At 40.4% G+C, this 23,157-nt stretch overlaps 1 protein-coding gene across 1 annotated transcript in view; it reads left to right on the plus strand.

The window, feature by feature from the left end:
* Window positions 1–23,157, plus strand: part of TNIK (TRAF2 and NCK interacting kinase) — a 298,718-nt gene that overhangs the window by 158,502 nt on the left and 117,059 nt on the right. Inside the window, exon 3 of the mRNA XM_087818327.1 lies at window positions 13,999–14,055. Within this exon, the coding sequence (XP_087674453.1) occupies window positions 13,999–14,055 (57 nt within the window). The remainder of the gene's footprint in view (window positions 1–13,998; window positions 14,056–23,157) is intronic.

Consider the following 23,157-nt stretch of genomic DNA (forward strand, 5'->3'; position numbering starts at 1 on the left):
CTACCCACATGTTCAGTGGGGGTCTAATTTATTACTTATAGTTGTTGAGTCATCTTAGTTTCCACTGTGTCTTATTGCCATTGAATTAACTTTTCTAGTAAGTGAAGTATCCAGTATGGGTATGTCTATTAATTAAATAAAATCATAATGTTCGTTTCCATATGACCTTTGTAACACAGAGGCTGTAGATCAAATTTCAAGGTGAAAAGCATGGTATTTTTCTTAATAGTATATTCACCTAAATCTGTGGCAAAAATAGTATGTGACCAGACTAGAGAGTGATTTTGTATTGGCAAATATAAGTTGGAATACAAGAAGTCCCTTTTTTGCAATAATTTATCAAACTCTATGAGAAAAGTTCCCCCCCCCAGGATAAGTGTATATATTTCAGAATGTATTAGAATGTTGATTATTTGAGTAAAAGAGTATCTTTGCTGAGAATAGTATAGCACTCCGCATAAAGTTAAAATTGTATCATGGCTTAAAAAAAACACAACAAGCTCTCTAGACAGAATCTCAATCTTCTTCAATTTTTTTCTGGAGTAAGGCTGTTCTTGAAGGACCTTGCAAAGTAAATTAGGGAAGAATATTGTGGATCTAATAAAAATGGTTCTCTCTCGAAATAAGGTAGATTACTTTCTTGCTACTTTTCTTTAAGGTGATTGTTGTGTTTCATAAGAACAACATACATTAGAGATTTTCTTTTTAATGGTGTCTTTCCCAAAATAAGATGCCATAACTTGATGTTGATCATGGTTAATTTTGAGGAAGTCTCTGAAAATGGGACAAATGGGGAAATAAACTTATATTTTTATAAACTTTCTTTTAAGAGTAAAATCTATCAAAACAAAATTAAACTAGTGAAAGAAATTTTAATAAATATTATGATTTTTATAATTCAGACTCACTAGAGATAGACAGGGTGCTTCACATATAATAGATGCTTAGTAAGTAGTCTATGAATTTAAATTTTAATCAACAGTGCTAACATGTTGTTCAACTCAGGAAACTTCATTTATACAGAAAAGAATAGGCATGGTGTTTGTTGGAATTGTGCAACTATGTGGCTTGTGACTAGGGTAAGAAGGGTTTTATAACTTATTATAATTTTATGCTCGTTTAATGTGAAATGTAGATTATCTTCATAAGACCTTTCTTTGTAAAAACTTGACCATATTCTAACTTGTACTGAAGTCTATTTTAATGAATAATAATGATGCCTTTTCAGAAAGCTTTCATTGTCATTTTGCTTAATAGTGAAATATCATACTGATTGTATTTATGATATACTGTGAGCCTTTGAACAGAAATTGTCATGGTTCAACAACTCTGTTGGAAGCTACCATGAGCAACACAAATGAAATGTCGACTCAATAAGGTGAGTCATAAGAGCTCACTCTAGCTGGTTGCTCCTGTTCCCATTTTTGCCTATAGGGAAAACGGCATAACAAGTATTTCTATTTTCCTTATTTATAAAATATATGAAAATTTAAAGAGATTTGCCTAAAGCCTTACTGAAAAATTGAAAAGAGATCAAATTCTGAAGAGAATATTTTTCACTCCTTCAGCTTCCCTGCATTTACTATCTTCCAAAGATATTCCATAGCTTCAAAATTTGTTTTCTAAAATACATTCTTTGCAAAAGGATTAAAAAGTTTTTAAAATGTGAAGTCAGAAATATAATATACTTTTAAAAGTATAAGCTGAGCTTTTCAAGCATAATATGTACAATTTTTGTATAATCATATATATAAACTATTGAATGTCCATCAATGAGTAATGAATTAATGCATTCTATTATTGGCATTAAATTACAATCATTTAATGGTTTATTAAATCTCAGACAGATTTTCTGGTAAGGAATTCCTGTGATATCATAAGGTACATTTAAATAATTAAAAACTCACTTCAGTTATTTGCTCAAATAAGCACCATTTTTATTTTCTTACCATCCCTTCTGAAGACAGAAGCCTTCAATGAAATAAGTCATTAATGTTGCAAAGACGAGATTACTGGGCTAAATGCCAAAGAAATGTAGATTTACACTGATATTCTGGATAGTAGGCAAGTACCTAGGGCCCAAGGTAATGGGAATCAGGCCCTGGCAGCTAGGTTTAAATTTGACTTGATGTTGAGCCTTTGGCCATGTGCCAATACCTATTCCACAGCTGAAAATGAGGAAGAAGAGGGAGGAAAGGCAATTCTTCATTCTTTTGTGCGGGTGACGGTAGCTGATTGAGGTCTGAAAGGCTTAGGCAAAGATGCTAGCTCCATCTTTCCACATTTGTGTCAAGGAAAGGTTATCAAGTATTCTCTTTGGTTCAAGAAGCACAGCCTCATCCTCAATTGCTACCTGTAAGGTTGATCTATTGGCTGTTGTTAGCAGCAGCAGCTTTCAATACTCTGTCTTATATAACTTGTCAGTCTATGTGGCTAATATCTAAATAAAACACGAGTGTCTAACCACTAGCCATACACCTGAAACTAATATAAAGTAATATTGAATGTCAACTGTAAAAAATAAAATAAAACAAAAATAATGGCATAAAAACAATTATATATAGTTACACAAATAAATCTTCTTAGCCAAAATATAATCTGTCAGGCATTTAAATTTATAGCTCTGTTCCTTATTCTTTAATCTTTAGGGAGAATTTTAAATAGAATAAAAAAAGAGGGAGATAATGCACTCTTGCTTGGTTTACTTACATGCGAGGCCAATCTGAAAGGAAAATACAACCTGCAAAAATACTTGCTTCCCTGAGCCCCAGTTTCCTCATTTAATGACAGTACTTGTATCAAAGTTGTTATGCCTTCAGATAAGAGATGCCGTAGTTTTTACAGAAGGGGCAGAGTGACTTGAAAAAGCGTTTCCACAAAGCGTTGGGAACTCGTTCTCACAGCACACCCCGGTTGAGCGCAGGCGCTGCTCCGCTCCTGCAGGTGGAGGGCCGCACAGGACAGAGGCCGTGCCTGCCCTCAGCAGGCCTCCATCCTGGAGCAAGGGACGGCCAGTGTGCAAGATAAATAAATCAGTCCTGCAATGTGTTAGATGATGTAGTAAGCAGGGAAGGAGGGCAGTGAGAGTTAGGGTGGGGTTGAAATTTTAGGTGAGGAGGGCCGGGAAAGGACTCCTGGAGAAAGTCTTTTGGGTCAAGATCCGAAGGAAATGAATGAGCAGGCCGAGCAGAAGGAAGAGAGCTGTAGATCACATGGAGAAGAGGGAGGAAGGTGCGCCTGGAGCGCGGCGCTAAGGAGGGCACGGGGTAGCTGATCAGGTCAGAAGTAGGCCTCATAGTAACTCTGAAACCACTGCGTATCACCATCGTTTCCACAGCCACTGTACCAAGGACATAGGCGCAGACATAGACGTAGACGTAGACAGATACAGATTTATCTATATTTGCCCATATAGATAGACGTAGATATATGCATGTGTGTAAACTTAATCCTTATTGTCTTATAGCTGAGCTACAGGTTAGGATACTATAGACCAAAAGTAACTCTAGACCCAGGAAGACACACGAAGGCATCTCACACCTCCCCAAAGCCTTTTCTCTGAACAGCCACCCTTCCCTTTAAGGGCCTGAGAAGCTCCAGCTCAGCTCACATGGGTGATTCGCTTTTAGACCAGGGCAAACCCCTGCCTGAGAAGAGAAGATTGTCAGGAAAGTCAGCAAGGCGCTGTCCTTGCCCTTCTCACAGTCCCTCACCTTTCAGGAAAATGTGTTGGGCGGGAAGAATTTCACTGGAGTCAGGGAAACCTCGCCCTCCTTGAGAGAAAGCTACCTGGCAGGTCACAGCCCAACTGCGGCTAAATTTAGCTGCAAGTCCATGCATTTGCTAACTAGTCAGCTACCCACCCGGCCTGGCCTGCCCAGAGCCGGGGGCTATGTCATATTTACTTAAAAGAGCTCTCGTTTTTTCCTCAGGGTGTCATCAGATTTCTCCCTCTTGCCCTTCCCCCAAGGTTTCAGACAAAAGTGTTCTCAGCATTATTGTTGGGGGAGGGGGCGTTCCAGGTTTCCGAGAGGTAGGGGATTACTTACTCTCAGCCACTAGCTTGCCAGGGGTGGGTGTGTTGCTGACCAATAGCTGTAGTCCACGCTGGCCACCACTTTGAAAGATTATGAATATGCAAGAGTTGTCCAGCATTTACAAAATGGCTTTCAGTTTCCAAATGCCCTTTCTGTCCTCTCGCCCTCCTACCCAAAGAAGGATTTGCAGGCCTTCTCTTGGAAGGCACAGTTGCTGGTGTGGCCTGTGCTGACAGAGGGCTTCTGTTGGGGGAGGGATGGTCAGCCTCTGTGGAGACCTGGGCCTTCCACTCGTGCAAGTGGGACCGTCCCCGCGCCCTCACCATCCCTCTCAGACACTGTGGAGGATCCGTTTCTGGAAGGTATTGTTGACTACCATCAAGAAACTTGAATTCTTTAATCCTCAAGGACCTCACAGGTGGTGAATGGTTATCACTAATACATTGTTGCTCATTTTATTTTTTCCAAAAAATAAATTGCATTCTGCTTTCCTTAATTCTTGGAAAAATATCATGTACAGCAATAGAAAGATTCCTATACCCTTTAATTTGAAGACCTTTATGTTGGATAAAGTAAAACACCTTTATTCTTATATAATTGACCTTTGTGTTTTAAGCATAAAGTTTTATCATGATCTTTATTTTAATCAAACAAAATGAAGTATTCCTGCCACTAGTTAAAAACTGCAAGTAAACTTCGAGAAGAGGGAAAGAAGACTCACACACACTCTGAAGAGTTGTGGAGAAGACCTGAAAATGGTTGATAAATGAAAATAAAACATTTTTCCAAAATTAATGTTATTAGAAAAATGATGGATTTTTAAATAAATATCATCAACCAAATTCTATTTAACCCCAACACTACCTCATCATTTTTTAATTTTTTTTTTTTAGTTTAGAGGATGATGCTTAATTGAAAGATAGTGAAGATCTTGGAATGGGCCTTTACACATACAAAAGCCAGGTGGAAAGTGGTCACATGGGCTTTTGGTTCTACCTGGATCTAAAAGGCCATGGGTGCTGAAATTTGAGAAATATGCCCCTCATTTGTAACTACTGCCAAGCAAAGAAAGAACATGACCTCCATCTCCCTCACACCCCTCCTGGGAAATCCCTGAGGGCCAGGCCTTATTTTTGATCTGTGTAACCTTAGTGCCTGTGAGGAGTATGACATTTAACAGAATCCAACATTCAAGGAGCACCTATTAAATGTCAAATTCATTTAAAGCAGAATGTGTCAATCTTGTCCCCATTGACATTTTGGGTCCAATTAATTCCTTGTTGGGGGTGGGGAGTATCCTCTGCATTGTAGAAAGTTTAGTAGTATATCTGGCCTCTACTCACTAGACATCAGTAGCAACAGTTGTGACATTCAACAAATGTCTCAGAACATCCCCAAATGCCTCTTGGGGGTAGAACCAGAATTTCCCTTTTAAGGGAAATTTAGCTGTATTTTTTAAGGATAAAACACATATAACTTTAAAATTCCACCCCCTAAATCTATATCTATATCTGTATCTATATGTATATCTATTGCTTCATCTACATCTGCATCTATAGCTATAGCTATATATCTACCCCCCCCACACACACACACACACATTCTTACAGAGTTCTGACAGAGGAGGCATGTGGCTGGAGTGCTCATTGTAGCCTTTTTTCCATGGGAATCATTATGACTCCAATAAATTGTTCACTAAATTTCATCTGTCCTCTCTGTTCCTGCTCAGATACAACTAAAGCCTATTGAAATTGATTTTTGTGTCAGCAACAGAGCAGGGATTCAGTAAGAACATGAAAGCTTCCCTTTCATTACTAGTCTTTTCCCCCCCTTATTGCTTTAGATTTGGTGGGCCCTAATTATATTCTAGTGCTTCTCCTGCTGACATTTCCTTTGTTTTAATTAAAACTTCTGGAGGTTTTGAGAACACTGTGGGAGAGGGTTTTATTCATCAGCAGCCCTGATAAAGAGTCAGATGGGTACCTATTTGTATTCCTGCCACCCCAAGAGTGATAGCTGGGAACACTGTGGTCCTTTGCCTTTGTTGCGTGTTTTTTTTCATGACACTGGTGCTGTCCTTTCTCTTCCCGCACAGCTCTGAGCTTGGGGACCTGCCCTTGCTGCTGCCAGACGTTCTGTTATTAAGTGACTCGGACAGCACTGTGGGTGGACTGGCTTCCTAGTGAAGCCATAAATTAGGTGAAATAAAATGCAGCACTGTCTTTTCATTATTATTATTTATCTCTGCCCACTCCCATGATGCCTAGGGTGCCTCCTGGTGCACAGCCAGCCCCACCCACTCTCTACCACGTGGTTGTAAATCTCTAGACCAAGGGGGGACCAATGTCAGGCTGTAATTGACAAACCTATGCAAGGCCTGGAGAGAAGACATAATATATCTTTTTAATCTGCAGCTGGGAGGTGGGATGGAGTGAGCAAAGGGTCTGCCAGAGGTCCTAAGGGGAAGACAGAGTTGCCTCATAAAATAGGCCTTAGAGAGGGAGCTATTGATTTGAAATCTAGAAAAATGAGCTGCCCTTTCCCAAGAACAGTTGGCTGTGTCTTGCCTTAGGTTAGTATTCTCTCAGGAAAAGGAGAGACAGAAATGGAGGAACTGTAGCAGGATGGCATCTGGGCCTTGCTTTTCTCTTGTCATATCTTTGTCTCCTTGAGCTTTTCCGCAGATAAAGTGTGAGGTTATAAAACTCAGAATACTAATGTCTGCCCAGTCTCCAGGGCTCACTCCCATGGGCCAGTGTGTTAGTTAACACCAAAAAGCAAACTTCTTGAGCAAAATCCTCACATCAGCCCATGTGGCTTCTTCCTCCAATTATGAACCCGGGAGCCTTTCTCATAGACTCTTTTTTCTTAAGAGAAAAGCTTGCTGCCCCTTTTAAGTAGGTGTTTCCCCAAATTCTATCAGGCGTCTCCCAGGTTAAGCCTGTGATGGATCACTGAAGTCTTTCTGTTCACTGTGATTGGAGGCAGCTTTCAAGGTCATCTAGGCCTGGAGCTTCATGTTCCCCAGCGTCACTGAGCACCTACTCTCTTCAAGATGCTGCTCTAGGATTAAACAGACATAAAGCAGACTACCTACCGGGCAGGAGCTTTGGGTTCTAGTGCTCGGAAGCCATGTGCCTGGTGGACTGAAGGGCCAAAGGCACCAAGAACTAAGGGAACTCAGAGAAGTTGTCCCGGTACAGTTCACATAGGCTATTGTGAGTTACTACGAGCATACATTGTTATTTAACCTTTCGCGGACTGCATCCACACCATCTTTGTATCTTAGGGGATCACTGACTTCTTTACCCATGTATTCTAGAACACCTGTGCTTGGAGTGCCGAAACCCCACCCCACCACCCCAGGAAAACACAAAAACAACCACTGGGAAGCAACATAGGGTTTTTTACTTTTACTTTTTAAAAATTAAGAACATTTAATTCATGGACATTTTAACGCCAAAAAAACCTAAGAAGTCTGCTTAAATTGAATACCTCTGGTTTTCTGAAAAATTCACCATATGTAGTGAGTTTTTCTCCTTTTATTAAAGTTGGGTATAAACTTCATCCTGGACTGATGTCAAGGACCAGGGCTTTGAAATGCCCAGGTGCCACCCCGGCTCCGTATGGAAAAGGCTGTCGTGCAGGCTGGGGAAAGGTGGAGCATTGAGGGCAGCTGAAGAGTGGGCTGGATGTACACATGCCACCCCCATTCCGTGAACCCCGACATCGAGCGGGATCAGTCCTTCCAGAATTGAATGTGCGATTGTGGTTATCCTGTGGCATAGATTAAGCGAGCAGTAGTGAGATCTTTGATTTTGTGCTCATTTTAGGGATTGAGAGAGAAGGTTACTGGGAAATGTGTTCTTGGCTTAAGGCCATGGCCAAGAGACTGGTTCTGCTACTTTCGTGAGCTCTCGTCACCCCACAGCCTGTCTGCCTCGTCACTGCTGTCGCTTCATCTGTGCGTGCCTCTCCCGGGCACAGGCGCCAGGCTCCCTGCCATGGGATCTGCATACATTAACTATTGTCTGCTAAAAATTGTGACTATTTGATTTTTTTCCCTGTAATCATCCATTTTGATTTATAAACTGAGCCAAACTGGCAGCCATGAAGATGGAGAAATCCTAGTTTCTAACAAAGAAAAATGAGGGCCAGTCTTTTCTTCCCCACTCCGTGTCTGCGAGCAAGCCTCGGTTCTCAGTTGGGGCAGCTCTGAACGGGCTTGAAAACAATCCATTTTCTGCTCTCAGAGGTGCCAAGCAGAGGAATTCGCAGCGAGTGGTGTTGCGATGGAAACTGCCCTGTATCGGTTCCTTTCTTCATCTTTGCCAGTTTGGGAGCAAGTGATGGCCGGGTCAGAGCTCCGCCTACATGGAGGGGAGGATTTTTTTAAGCTACTGATGAATGGCACATGCAGGCCAAGGAAAAATAGAGGCCTCATTTAACCTGGAAAACCCTAGAAGTAGACATTGTGCCAAACATATTCTGTGAACATCCATGTTCTTTGATTATAAGGATTTTTGGAGTCTTTTCATAAAGTTGTCCAGTCTACCTCTTTGCCTCAAGATAAGTTGTATCTAAGAAAAGTAGCATTCCTGAAGATGTCCGAGGAGGTATCTTCATGATGCTTTAGTCATAACTGTGAGTGGGAAACCAGAGTTCACCTCTCGTCATTATAGTTCAGAGGGAAAGCTAATACCAATTCTAGTTTCTCTGTGATCTCTGGACAGGTAAATTAAGTTCTCTATTGAATTTAAAGAACTTCATCCACTAAATTCATCTTCCAACTCTTTTTGGGTGGAATGATTGCGATTTCTGCTCACCACCCCACCCCATCTGTTGCTATACACTTTGTGGCTGGATAGAAATGTGGACAGGGAGTTGGGGATGGGAGAAACTGATGTGGACATATGGATGGTATTGACCAAGAACCTAAATACAACTTTCAAATCTCACTACTTCATTCAGTCCATTATCTAGCAAATATTTTTTGAGTCCCTGCTGTGTCAAGCACTATGGGAAGTCTGGAATAAATATATATCTGATCCGTTCCCAGATCTTCCTGATCTGACCTCTACTACTCACTTTCTTCATAACTTCCATCCTAATCCAAGTTACCGTCATCTCTCAAATAAATTACTAAGTAACATTATAATTATTATTTTTCCATTATCTTTCCTAGTTTTCTCTATTCTCTGCCTTGCCCCTAGGGAAATCTTTTCAAACTGCGAACTCAAGTACTCGATGCCCTTGCTTCAAACCTTTCAGTGGCTGCCCATTGGTTTTAGGATAAAGAAAGAGCTCCTCAAAGTGGCCTGTGAAGTCCTGCATGGTCTTGCTAGACACTTACTCTCTACTCTAGCCATCCCGGCCTGCTTTCAGTTACTCAGATGCTCTGATAACTGCACAACAGGACCTTTGAACATGCTGTTCTTTTTATCTGGAGTATACTTCCCAATGCTTGACCTAGTTCATTCTATTCATCTTTTAGGTCAGAGCTTTTCTTAAAACTTTTAACCTGGGCCCAGTAAGAAATACATTATTGTACATTAATATCAAGAATACACATACTGATAAAGAGGTAGGTAGGTAGAGAAGTAGATAGAGTCTTTGATTGAGTTCCCTAGGAAACCAATTTTGAGGACAGATATTTGCTTGTAGGTGTCTTTTGGAGAGTGCTCTCAATATCAACAACTGTGAGAGAGTGAAGACAGATTTGGGCAGTAGAAGCAGTTGAATATAGTTATATGCCGCAGGCAAACCCAAAAGGGAGCTCTGGAGCTGGCATGGCCCTTCAGTATTATTCCACTTTGATATAAGGGATATAGGCTTTTATATTTCTACATCAACTAATCATTGAATGCTTGCTGCCTCTAGCTAAAGGTCGTTACTCTAGGCAAGGAGCATGACCTTGGTTCCAGCTGCTGTGTTTGGCTAAGGTAAATTCCTGGAGAGAGACTCAGAGAACCTCATTTCTGAAGGAGGGATCAAGGAGGCACACCACAGTGTATATTATAGTCAGTCTTTTGTGTTGCTTGGGTCCAGTTGATTTGTATAATAAGCTCTGGAAACAGCTCCTCTAGGATTCTGGCTGATCTCTTTTCCTAGGCAAAGTTATAAGCCCTCACCATTACATATGTTTAATGGTCGCAACTGATGTTCATCATGTCCCTCCTCTAGAGCCCATTTTACTCCTCTTGGTTAGCATCTTTGCTGGTCTCTGTGGCAGACTTGTTGGAATGATCCAGACTCTCATTCGTGAGAAGTCTGAGCTCAACATGACTTTCTCAGGTTTGACTACTGCTGTTGTTTATTTAACAAAAAGTTGGGTAGTAGTTATAAAAAGATTCATATCTTCTGCAGCCAGAGAGTAGAAAAAGCTGAGGACCAGACCCAGGAATTAATTATTAGGGTAGAAGAAAAGGTATAACCCTCAACCCCAGCCTTATTGGAAAGGAATGAGACTGAAACTTGGAGTAGAGACTTCCAAATTTTATCCACTTAAAAACTTAAGACCCCTGTCCCCCTGAACACTCTGAGCCTATAGCTGTGATGTCCCCATCTTGATAGAAGACAGTGCACAGATCCTGGGATTTAACCTCATCTCCCCTATATGATTTTCACACACTGCCTTCAGTTGATGAATAATCACCCTTAGCTTTTCATTGTCTTTCTCCTGTATATCAGTGGCTCTCAGCAAAAGCCATCTGACTCTGTTTTTCTAAACTATTTCCACTCGACCTCTTAAAAGTCTGAAACACTAGACTCACCAGTGTAGTCCCTGGAACCTGTATCCTACTCCTGTTCCCCACTAGTGAACATTTGACAGTGACACTGCTACAGTGTGCCAGGGGCTTTCAATAAGCCACCTGCCACCAGTGATAAGGGTTTTGTTGACAGCTACTCTGAGAGCCTGTTTCTTTGGACCATTCCTGGAAACAACTGCCTAAGGTAGGGTTCCCCGGGAACCATATCCTAATTTGGAGATTTATATGTATGAATTTTACTGATGAGTGTTCTAGGATTTACACCTGTGAAGAAAGCAGAATTGAGCAGAGGAAAGAGTTTAACTGCAATGCCATCTCAACAAAGACCTCAGCCATGCCTCAGAGTGGTCAGGAGCTGAGATGGCCCTTCAGAATTGCCCCACTTTGAGACAAGAGGGCTGGGCCTTTATATTCCTGTCACTGGATTCTGTTATCTTTAGGAGGGGGCATGGCCTTGGGCATTGCTCTTTTGGCTGAGGGCAATTACCAAGAAGGGCCTTGGCTGACAGCTGTGGGGTACTTCAGTATTAAATCTGGGTGTGGTACTACAGCATCAATTATGAATGGATGGATGGATGGATGGATGGATGGATGGATGGATGGATGGATGGATGGATGTAACTGTAACATTCGATCCATGAAACAACTGCCACAGCTACATGTTCACATTGTGATGTTTTTTGTATTTGAGTTTATTTATTTTCACGGTTCTTGTGATGCACATTTTGAAAATCAGTGTTGGACATGATCAGTGGTGTTAGTGTAAACTACTGTGGAAACACGAAGGTAGGCCCGTCACTTGCAATTAGGAAACGGAAGAAATCTCCCCCAGTAAAGGCGAGATCTAACTTAGGCTCAGCACCAAGGGCTTAAACACTTCACCTGCGGGAGAGTCCTTGGACAGGGGAAGGAGCTGGTGGGTGGAGTGTCTGCATTTTCCACAACCCTGTTTGCTCATGTGCTCTGCTGGAAACAAATGTATTTCAGTGACCTAGAAATGAAAGTACTCTTTCTTCCAGGCTAGCCTCAGGCCAGCAGCTCTAAAGCCATCTTGCTGTTCCTTAGAAAATAAGTAACAGCCATAACAAAGCAGAGGCTTACATGGCTGTTTCAGACAAAACCATTGTTTTTCTCTCTCGTTGCTTTGGGGAGGAGGTAGGGGGTAGACGGCTGCATCCTTGAGTGATTCAGATTTCACCTTGATGCTGAGTTATTCTGTAAGGAACAAGCCTCAGCACAGTTCTTTAGCTCAAACATGAGGTAGAAGAAAGGGGGCGCAGTGGACCCCATTCAGCTGCGCCCGCCAGCTCCAAGTGACCCCACACCTCTGCTTTCCCTAGAGAGATACGCTGTCCCCCCTTTGCCTGTGGATGGGTTTTTTATTCTTGAGGATAAGATTGACAGAAGGCTTTGGGCCCTACTGGAATTTCAGCTTTGTTTTTCTGGATTTAGTCTGTTATTTTTGTTATTGTTGGCTATTCCAGAAGAAAATCTTACTTCATTCTTTTATTAAGAAATGACTCAGCATCTGTAATCTGACAGGATTTTTTTGTATGGAAAAAAGATATTTAACTCTTTGTCTCCCTTTAAAAGTTTCCCCCCTCCGAATTTAATTTTTAGTCCTTGGTCGAATATGTATTTTAGATCCAAACTGAGATGGAGTCTAGGTTTAGTTTTTCATTTCTCTCATAGGTGGAAGTAACATAAACTTAAGAGTAATATTAAATTTCCACTTTAAATTTCTCCTAAAATAGTGACATCCTCCTTTGTTGTCTTTTCCTCAAATCAAAAAAATAAGTTGAAGTCCCATGTGGCCCGGCCGGGCGTGGCTTAGTGGTTGAGCGTCCATGTAGAATCCAGGCGATCGGGGTTCGATTCCCGGTCAGGGCACATGCCCAGGTTGTGGGCTCGATCAATGACTCTCTCATCATTGATGTTTCTATCTCTCTCTCTCCCTCGCCTTTCCTCTCTCTGAAATCAATAAAGATATATTTTTTAAAAACCAAAAAAAAAAAAAACAAAAACAAAGTCCCACGTGAAATAGAGATGAATGTTTGGATGTTTAACTCAAGTAAAATGTGAAAGAAAGTTTGTTTAAAAGGTAATTTTACACTCTAGTGATAGGAATTTCTAGTTGGGCGTCTGGACGGCAGGAGAGGGGTGCAGGAGGAGGTGTCCTGGGTTGGGCCCCCTTGGCCGTGAGGTTCAGCCTCGTCCCTGGAGGAAGGGTTTTGGGTGGAGCGCCCAAGGGGCCCTTCCTGCGCATTTTGCTTGTGAGTTTGTGAAGCTGCTCCTCTGAACACCCTTAGCTGGGACCGTGTCTCAGGTTTCCAGTGACCTGCAGCCAGCTGACTGCTGGCCAGGCCCTCACCGTGGGCCTCAGCCTGCAGCCTAACCAGGTTTGGCGGTGTCCAGTGATAGAAAAGGAACTCAAGCAGGTGACCTCACTGGTGGCCCTCCCCCGGCAAAGGTGGGCCGCTCAGCAGCCTTCCCTTCCCCAGCGCCCGGGACGCCTTTGCCGGGGCCTGAGCCGAGGCTGCCGATTGTTCCACCCCTGATCCCATTTAAGCTGAAGCAGCCATCCCGGAGCTGTATTATTCAGTCACCTGTCAGACCCATCGCGAACTGTTATTTTAGCTTGAAAGTGAAATTTAAAATGGGGAAATAGGTTATTTTCTTTTCCATTACCTTCAGTGACATTATAGCGGTTACTAAAACAAAAACACAAACAACCAGTTGAGACTGTTACAAGATATTTTAATCATCAAGGAAACTAAAGTTTCTTCCCATAGTGATCTTTTCTGACCGAGGAAATACTTGTATCTCCTGCACTCAGGTCTAGCTCCCCTTCCACATAAATCCACCTCTCAAGCAAGCCCTCATCTAACACTTTGGAGAGAAGGTAGAACCAAATGATTCAGCATCGCCTTTTTTATTTAACTTGACAACCACAGTGAAAACAGGCCCAAAAGACAAAGTGATGGAGATGTTTTACAAAATAAAACATATGAACAGAAATTGATCTTCAAAGCATTTAAGTTGTGTGTGTGTGTGTGTGTGTGTGTGTGTGTGTGTGTCTCCAGTGGCATTCGGTAACATTAATCTAGGTAATATTGTTCTTCACAGTTGGAATTGAGTGATAGTATTGCTCATCAGAACTAAAATTTTTTTATTTTCTCTTTTTCATATAGGGTCGTCATGTCAAAACAGGCCAGCTTGCAGCCATTAAAGTTATGGACGTCACAGGGGTAATGTATCTGTATCTTGCCATCTCAATCGCTATGTATTTATAATAGAGAAGTTAGTGATGAGAAAAAATTATTTTTCAGATATAGAATCTTTTTAAATATCTAAGATCTTTCCCCACTTGTACTTAACATAAAGAAGTAAAGTATCCAACAGCCAATCAAGAAGACCATGGGTAAATCACTGTAATTAAACGAGATACCTACACTCTGCCTTATGCAGTTAGAGTGAAGAATAGGTAATGTGTGCGGATAATTTACATAAACACTAGGAAAGATATTTGCATATGAAGACAGAACAAGGATTTGAAGGTATTAAGAAAATAATACTGAGATTACACAGAAGAGATGGGTCTTAACATTTTCCCCAAAAGTCCACCTAACACTGGAATAGAAAGTATTTGGGGAGCTCTAAACTCCTAGTGGGTTATTTAACATAACTGTTTCCTTCCCCAAAATATTGTTGAACAAATAATCACAATAACCACAAATTCTTATCATTATTTAGAGCAACACTGAAACAAAATTTCTGCCTGGATGATCAAAAGCAATCTAAGGAGTAGACTTTATTTGAAATACAATCTTATGTTTTCATTCCTTTTTGCTGAGTCCATTTAAAATATGTTAATGCCTTTTCAAGAGTACAGAGTAAAAATCAGACTTGAAAGGACTCACTGGGCATCAAAAGCATGTTAATAATTTCCTATTGTCTTGGGGATTTTTCTAAGATATCTGTCTTCTGTACATAAAAGCTGAAAGACCAAAGTCTTCCATTGGCCCAGAAGTGGATTATTTAATGTAAATAGACATAGAATGAAGTGGTCACACAAAGGTATCAAGAACCAACATACAAATAAAAAAAGGCACATGGATGTCTGCACGTCAGACTTCAATTTATACTTTTTCCTGCCCAGTTTGTTACCTTTGATAACAAATATTATATGGTATGCTATCTAGCATAATATATTAATTTTACTAATTTTCATTTATACCACACATTGTATTGATTTTTTTCTTAGTATTGATCTGAATTCCTCTTTAAATAATATCCATTTTTGACCAGTAAGAAAAATGTTTTCCATATGATTATTAACACTTAAAGCAGTACTTTATTTATCCTAAGCACATTATTCAAATTTCAGAGATTGCAAACCAGTTCAAATTAGTTTCTTAATTCACCTGGCCTTTGCTGAATAAAAAACTGCATGTAGATTATATTAATTAGGTTTAGGTTCTGCCACTTGAAACAGAAAACTCAAGATAGCACAGAGGCTTATGCATGATGGAAGTGCCTTGCTGTATCTTGCTAAAGAAGTCTAGAGTCCACAGCCCAGGGAAGCAGGGCAGCAATGTGGGGGAGCAGAAGGATGTCTTTATCTCTCTACTCCATCATTCTGATGCATGGCTTCCACGCTTAAGGTCATGTCCATGGTTCAAGATGGTTGTTGAATTTCCATTGATCACATTCTTTGGCAGGCAAAGGGGGAAGGGGATAGCTGAAGGGTAAAGAAGAGAACCCCTTCCAGTGGAATCTTTTCTACTTACAACATTTCTATTCAGTCCTGCTTTCATTGGCTGTACGCAGCTGCAGGGAAGCTGGGAAATGTAGCCTTTCATTCTACCGATGTGTGCAGTTAAAAATCTGGGTTCTACTAGCCAGGAATGAAGGGAGAATGGATTCTGATATGGTCAGTTAGCAGGGCCTGACACAAAATCAAGATCAGATACTATCAGTCTCTACATAAAAACCCATTATAAGTGTGTAAACCGTTTATAAGGCTCCTACCACAGAACAAATTAAAACTCATTTTGTTATTCTGCTGAAGTCCTACTACTGAATTTTCCTTGGAGTGAGTAGGATCTCCACATAATGCCATGCACGTGGCAGTTTAATTAGCTAATGGTTGTGGATGGAGTCCAAGGCATTGTGCTGTGAAGTTTTACTGTGTGGTTCTGTGGAACTGCAGTCAAGTTCGTGAACTTTGTTAATCTTAGGGCGCAAGTCTGCACGGAGTTGTGTAATGATGCACAGAGTATGACTTGAGAGCACTGCACATTCCCTTTCTGGTTTCTGGTTCTATTTGTGAGATTTTTAAGTTGCTTGATGAGCCACTTACTTTTACTAGACCACCTTGCTTGGGATCAAAATAGTTACACAGCTATTTATCCCAGAGGATGTTTTTCAGTTTAAGGAATGTCAGTTAGCCTTTCTAAATTGGGTTTCACAAGGCAACTAAGTCCTACAAGAAAATGATTTGAGAGACTGTTTTCTCAATTCTCCCAAGGATGGTACAAAGCTAATGCCATTTTCAGTGCATAAGAGAGTCAATCCATTGCATACAATGAATGCTTTATGGTGTTTTGGCTTAATTCTCTTGGGGAACCCCAGTTGAAAGGGCTGGATAGTTGCCCTGTGTAGGGACAGCATTGGCTATTATGTAACCACTGACCCTTAACAAAGACAAACATGGATACACATCAGGAAATGGTTTTCTTATTCCCATGGTATCTGATACAGCATCAGATGACTTTTCTATCACCCCCTTATGCATCACAGTCAACATAAGATTTCCTTTGTGAAACTCGTGTGGTGTCCTCAGAAAACAATCTATTTCATTTTGCCATGTTGTCTTTTGTGTATTATGGAATGTTGCAAAAGCTTCTTACCAATTATTATAATTGTGCTCATTATAGCTGCTCTGTTAAAAACTGAGATGAATTCTCAAAGGTCGTCTTTGTTAATTGTTTGCAGTGATTTACTGCAAAGTTGCTATAGTTTATTGCAATGAAATTGATAAAGCCATAAGCCTGAAATCAATTTTTAAATGATTATTTTTATTCTATACCACTTCTTTTTAGAAAATAGACACAGAGAGAACTGGGTATAATGGTTATGTCCTTCTTGTTTGAAATCTGAGACACTTCCAAATTTGCTAATACTTGCTTCAGAATTAGTGCTTAAACTTAGGCTAAGTCTTTGAAGTTCTTTTATTTTCTGAAATAATTATGGAAATTTTCTGCATTTTGTTGCTTTACTGGGGATTCCTTCCCAACTGGATTTTGTACTCTAGATTTTCCTACAACATCTAAACAAAATTGGACCCCCTAGGGTAGTGTTTCTCAAAGTGGACAACCAACATTACTGAACTGTCAGCACCATTGGGGTGCCCATGAGAAACGCACATTCTTGGGCCTGCTGCTGAATTTTTGGGTGGAGCCTCAGAACTTGCCTTTTCTACAAGCTTCTCAAGTTGCTCCATGCACCCCCAAATCTGAGGAACACTTTTCTAGAGTCTTGTATTTACAGCTCTCAGGCCACCAAGTATAAAGAGACTATGATTCTTTGATAAATCTCCATCTTCATCTGGACAAAAATCTGTGGTGTAACCTAGTTTCTTTAAAACAACACCCTGAAATCCATATAGGACTTTATGAGGTAATGACTTAATGTCATAGACTTTCACCTTTACAATGACCGGTGGTGATCACATTCTCAGGACACTTTGGATTGTGGTAACAAAGCCCCACCTAAACTAAGTGAAGCTGAAAACAGAATTTCCTGGCTTGTGGATATTCAAACAAAGAAAAAACCCAACAGGATCCAGGAAGTTGTATGATGTGATTAGGAACTGCGTCTCTCTCCATCTCTGGGCTCTGTTTTCTTCCCACCAGCAGCTTCATGTTCTAATTAATTCCTTACCCATAGTTGCAGCAGAAGTGCCAGTCTGAATACCAGTGGCCCAGCTTGGGTCATGTCGCCATCCCTGAACCAAACCCTGTTTCTTTTCAGCCACATCTGGGTTGAGTGGCTAACCCAAAACTACCACAGGAACTGAGAGTTGGGAAACACGATTCCTCAGAGACAAACCTGAGAGCTTTTAGAGAAGAGGGTGGGAAGGATACTGGTTAGGCAAAAAGAGGAGAATTATGTTACTATGGCATCATATCATATTATAGTGGGTGTGTTTAAAACTGATTTGGTCCTTAAGTAAAGTACCTCTCTATTTACATTTTTTATGTTTCAGCCTAAAATAATAATAACAGTAACTGAGATTGATGGAGTGATTATTTGCCAGGACTGTTTTAAATACTTTCTGTATACTGACTCACTTAATTCCCTCAACAACACACAGATTCTATTATTAGTCCCATTATAGTGATGAGAACACCAAGCATATTTTAAGTATCTTGCTCAGTATAATATGTAAATAGTGGAATGAATCAGCCTGAACGTTTTAACTCCATCTTTTAAATCCATCCTCTTAACCACATTGCTATAGGTGCTCAATATAGAAGGGTGTTTAATGTTTAATTTAGTGTGATCTTTCATTAATCTATTCAATAAGCATTTACTTAGTGCCTCCTTTATGACAGCCGCTAGAAATTCTAAGATGAGAAAGTGATCTTTTGCCTGAAGGGGGAGCTCATAATAACACAGCCTTGCCCTAAATATTTATAAGTAAAGCGAATCAATTTTACAGTAAACTTGTAAAATTCATAACCAAACTTGTTAAGTTTGATGTGACAGTGAGGGGTAGTGATTAAGCCTAGGAAGATAACCAGACAAGGACATTCCTGCCAAGGCAGCAGCTGGACCGAGGCGTGCGGGCTCAGAAAGCAGGGAGCATGCCCTGGAAACTGCTTCTTAGTGTAACGATTACAAAGTGCTGAGGAGAGAGTGACGCAGAATGAATCTGGACAAGTTAGGGCCAGGCCGCGAAGGAACTAAATGCCGTGGCAGGGACGTCACGGTGTTTTCACAGTCTTTATTTCCCAAACTGAACCCTTTGATCAAATAGTTTTAGGCAAAAATTCAATATGTAGAAGAGAAGGGGAGGTTTTGTTTTGTTCTGTTTTGAACAAAGGGTGGGAGGCTATCTCTCCTGCCCCTTCCCCAGACTATACTGCTAGAGCCCAGGTGGGGCCAGAAGCTGAAGAGCAAAAGTAACACCATGGGATGTGCCTACTGGAAGCATCCATTTGAAACCTCCTTCACTGAGTTTCTATTTCTGTCTTACTTAGTGAATTCCTGCAGGCGAAGCTAGTGACCAGTGTGCAGCTCTCTTTGAAGAACAGGAGGGGGCTTTCTCCCAGCAGCCTCTGGTAGAGGGCTTTGCCCATAGTTAATCAACTCAGTGAATGTTTGCTAAAACTGGACAGAAAGAGAAAGGAATCTTACCATCTTGGGTTGTTTGTAAGAGTCAGGGTGTGAGAAAGATGCGCGTCCGACTTGGGTTACCTGCTTCTCCCAGGGACACCCCCTCTGTGAGAGAGCAGGGTCGCCTAGCGAGAGAGAGGAGCCGTGCAAACCATCGCTCTTATCTGGGCATATGCTCGTTTGGACGTTTCATGGCTCGCTTACCCTCCCCTTATTGCTTAACCTCCCCTTCTTCCACATCCCTCATAAAGTTAGTGTGAAAAGTAAATACAGCTATTTATAAAGCATCTGAGAACAATCTGTAGAACCGCAGTGTGCAGTGCATGTTGTTATCATGGTATCTCTTGCAGACTTTTTAAATTTTTCTCTCCATGGCACCAACAGTTCCCATAGAAGATAACACGCCATACCCCCTCCAGCCACAGGGCCTTGGCAATCACTGTTTCCCTGCCAGGAAAACGGTTCCCTCCTCAGTCACATCACATCACATCACATCTTTTCTGCCAACTGGGTAACTTTCACAAGGGCTTTAGAATTCAGCTCAAACTTGGGCTTCTCGGGGCTATCTCCCTTGATGCCCCCAATTAGATCAGCTGCCCATCTCTCTCATTCTTTGGTTTTCATCTGTGTTGCCCACTGGACTATAGTAAGTTTCATTGTGGCAGAGCTTGAATCTTTATGCCCATTGTTGTATTATTATATTGTTAGCATGGAGCATTGTGCCTGGGATATAGTAGGCACTTAAATATTTGTTGAATGAATTTATTCAGCTTACTGTTAACATTACAGCAAATCTGGGAGCTGCCTGCAGAGTGTCATGGTAAAGTCATGAGTTCCATCAGTGCTGCAATGAAGAGATCTGGGCTTAGGCAACTCATCGACCTACTTTGGGTCTGTTTCCTTAGATCTGTAAAAATAAAGTTTGCAGGTGCATAATCCCACCTGAGGTAATTTTAGGGGACTCACACATGCTTAATTATCATTTATAATATGTATATTTTAACATTTAATAAACTGTGGTTTAAAAACAAACATCAAACCACATGTTTTATATATATACCAACTTTGACGGTACTGGAAAATGGCAACTTCTCAATTTGTACTGTTAGGTCACCCCATTTGTGTGCAAAATGTCATTCAATATAAGGATTTCAAAGCATACTCTTTAAAAGGAATTATTACCAAAATAAAAAAATAAAGGAATTGTTACCATTTGTAATTACTTATCTTAGGAAATGTAGATTTTCTGTACCCTTCAGAACTAAAACAAAATCAAAAATTAATAATATATTGAAGCTGATATGTGACTTTAAATTTCCTCCCAAAATTCTAACTTTATATTCACTAAAACAGCCTCCTTGTTGTCATTGATTATAACTGCATCAAACCGATTACATAATCAAACTTATAAAAATCAGTATTTATTGAATTAAAAAGTCTAGTTTTTATTGATGCTATTTATTGGCATCTTGAATAAAATTTCTATTGAAAGGATTATTAAATTTCTCCAAATTACTAAAATTTAAAAAAATCACATCCTGGAAGATGTTAACAATCCCTTCAAATTCTAATAGTGATTCTTTAACAAAAAAATGCCTTCAACTTCTTGTCACATTTAGTCAACAATGAAGGTGAGAATGATAAACAGGTTCGCCCAAATGCCTGCCTCATGCCAACGACTGCTGTGGAAAGCAGGATGGGTGAGCAGAAGTAGCAGGGGTTGTAGCCATGTCCACACATCTAGAAGGCAGTGGCATTTACGAGTCTATACACCTCGTATTTCCTTCTGAGTTCAAACTGACCAGTCCCTTGGATTGTTATAAGAATTACATTGTTTTATTCCTGTTCCACGGATTGAGAACTAAGTTTTGGGCAAACTGTTTGTTAGAGAGCACACTAATATTAAATGTCTTGTTTACTTCCATCTTTAAACCCTAGCATATTGTAGGTGCTTGTAAGGTGTTCCCCTATGTAATAGATATGCAACTTAAAACCCCTCCATTCTCCCCCGAAGTCATTCATAAGCAAGCATTATGATTGTGCGCTAACAAGCTCCTTTAATTGGAGGACCAGAGGCAGGTTTCTCTTCAGCCCTGGATGAAGATGCCCTCAGCTCTACTTTCATGATTAGCAGCTTTTGTTATATCATCGTGGGTAATTGCCCGTCTTCTGTCTAGCAGTTTTCAGTAGACAATTAAGAGCACTGGCTTTGGAGTCAGACAAATCTGGCTTTGAATCTTAGCTTTAACACTTAAAATATGAATGAACTCCCTGAAACTCATTTTCCTCATTCGTAAAGTGGGATCATTAAACACATCTGCTTTGTAGAGCTCTTTTGAGTTTTAAGATAATACGCACATGGCCTCTAGTACGTGGTGAATACTGCGTAAGTTTGGCTTTTGCTATATTTTGTCACCACAATCGTGATCATCATATCATCAGAGGTAGCTAGTGGCTTAAAAGCATCACCTGGAAAGATCCATTTCTCTGCATTTGAAAGTCACCCTCCCTTCACGTGGTTTGTCATCCTCCAGGAGGCCAGTCCCGGTTTCTCCCTTGGAAGGGCCCTCTCATGCCAACGCATGAGCACTTTTCAAGCCTCTGTTGCATCAGTTTGCTAATGTCCCATTTGCTAATGTGCCAAAACATGTCACATGGCCAGCCCCAGCCACAGGAGAAGAAACGGATTTCGCTTCTTCATGAGGGAGGCTGCTAAATATTATAGCCATTTTATTTTTCAGTTTACCACAAATACTAAGCAATAGATTCCTATGATCTTGAGGAAAAAACCCAATCCACTTTGTGTTGATAATAAAGCTTTGCTTAAATAAGCACTTAATTATTTCTAAGCTCTGAGAAGTGACTTCGGTAGGTATTCTTATTCCCATTTATAGGTGAAAATACCTGACATTCAAAAAGTTTAAATGCCATGCCTCAATGAGCTTGGACTAGATTTTAAAGGCTTCTGATTGAAGTCATGGTTCTTCCTACAGCACTGGACCTGTCTTATTAAAAGACTCCTTTTTTAACTTTATGACAGTTTGGTAGCATTACTTTGTTTTTCATTATGACCCAGTGGTCATTAGTTTTTAGTGAGCTTGATCCTGGTGCTTAATTCTTAAGACATAAGAATAATCCATTTAAAAAACAGAAGATATCCTTCTCATATAACTTTGTAATCTAATTCTAGCCTCAGGTGTGTTGTCTTTTTGAAAGCATCGTATCCCATCTCCTTCAATGGGCCATATTTTGAGAGGGTGGATTGCTTGCCAAACGGTTAAGTGAGTTCTTGTAGTCATAGTAAGTGCCTCCCTTTCAACTTCACTGAATAATTTACTGCCATCCTTGCCCTAGACTAGAAATCTGGATAAACAGTAGCCCTGAGGGCCTCATAAATTGCATGGTCACTTACAAGATTATGTAAGATCTGGACCAAGGTTCTATTTTAGAGATACATAACCATGACCCATAATTATATTTGGAAACAGTTCAATTTAAACCCACAATTCAAGTTACTTACATTCCTGCTGTCCTACCCTTGTTATTTATTTTTCAGTTGAGAAGATTAATCATAATGTCTATTTGTATTACATTTTATACTTTCACATACTTCATTTAATTATCACAAAAGGCTAGGATATATAATAATACTATTATAAAATCTGTATCTCATTATAGATGAGAAAACTCAGCTCCAAAGGTAGGTTACAAGCTGAAGATCACACAGCCAGAAATGAGTGGAGCCGAGCTGACCCTCCCTGCCTGCCACCCTCATTTTTCTGACTCAGTGCATTTGCTTTCCTCATTGTCGCATCACCTCGGTTTACCTTTGCAAAGTGACAGAGAACGTACTGACTTCATTCCGACCTCTAATGTTATTTATTTTGGATTTAAACATATATTCTGAATTAACTGTTATTTAACTGTTTCATAAGTTCTTATTTCCT

Source organism: Miniopterus natalensis, chromosome 6 (genome assembly GCF_054644295.1).
Source record: "Miniopterus natalensis isolate mMinNat1 chromosome 6, mMinNat1.hap1, whole genome shotgun sequence".
NCBI classification, from domain to species: domain Eukaryota; kingdom Metazoa; phylum Chordata; class Mammalia; order Chiroptera; family Miniopteridae; genus Miniopterus; species Miniopterus natalensis.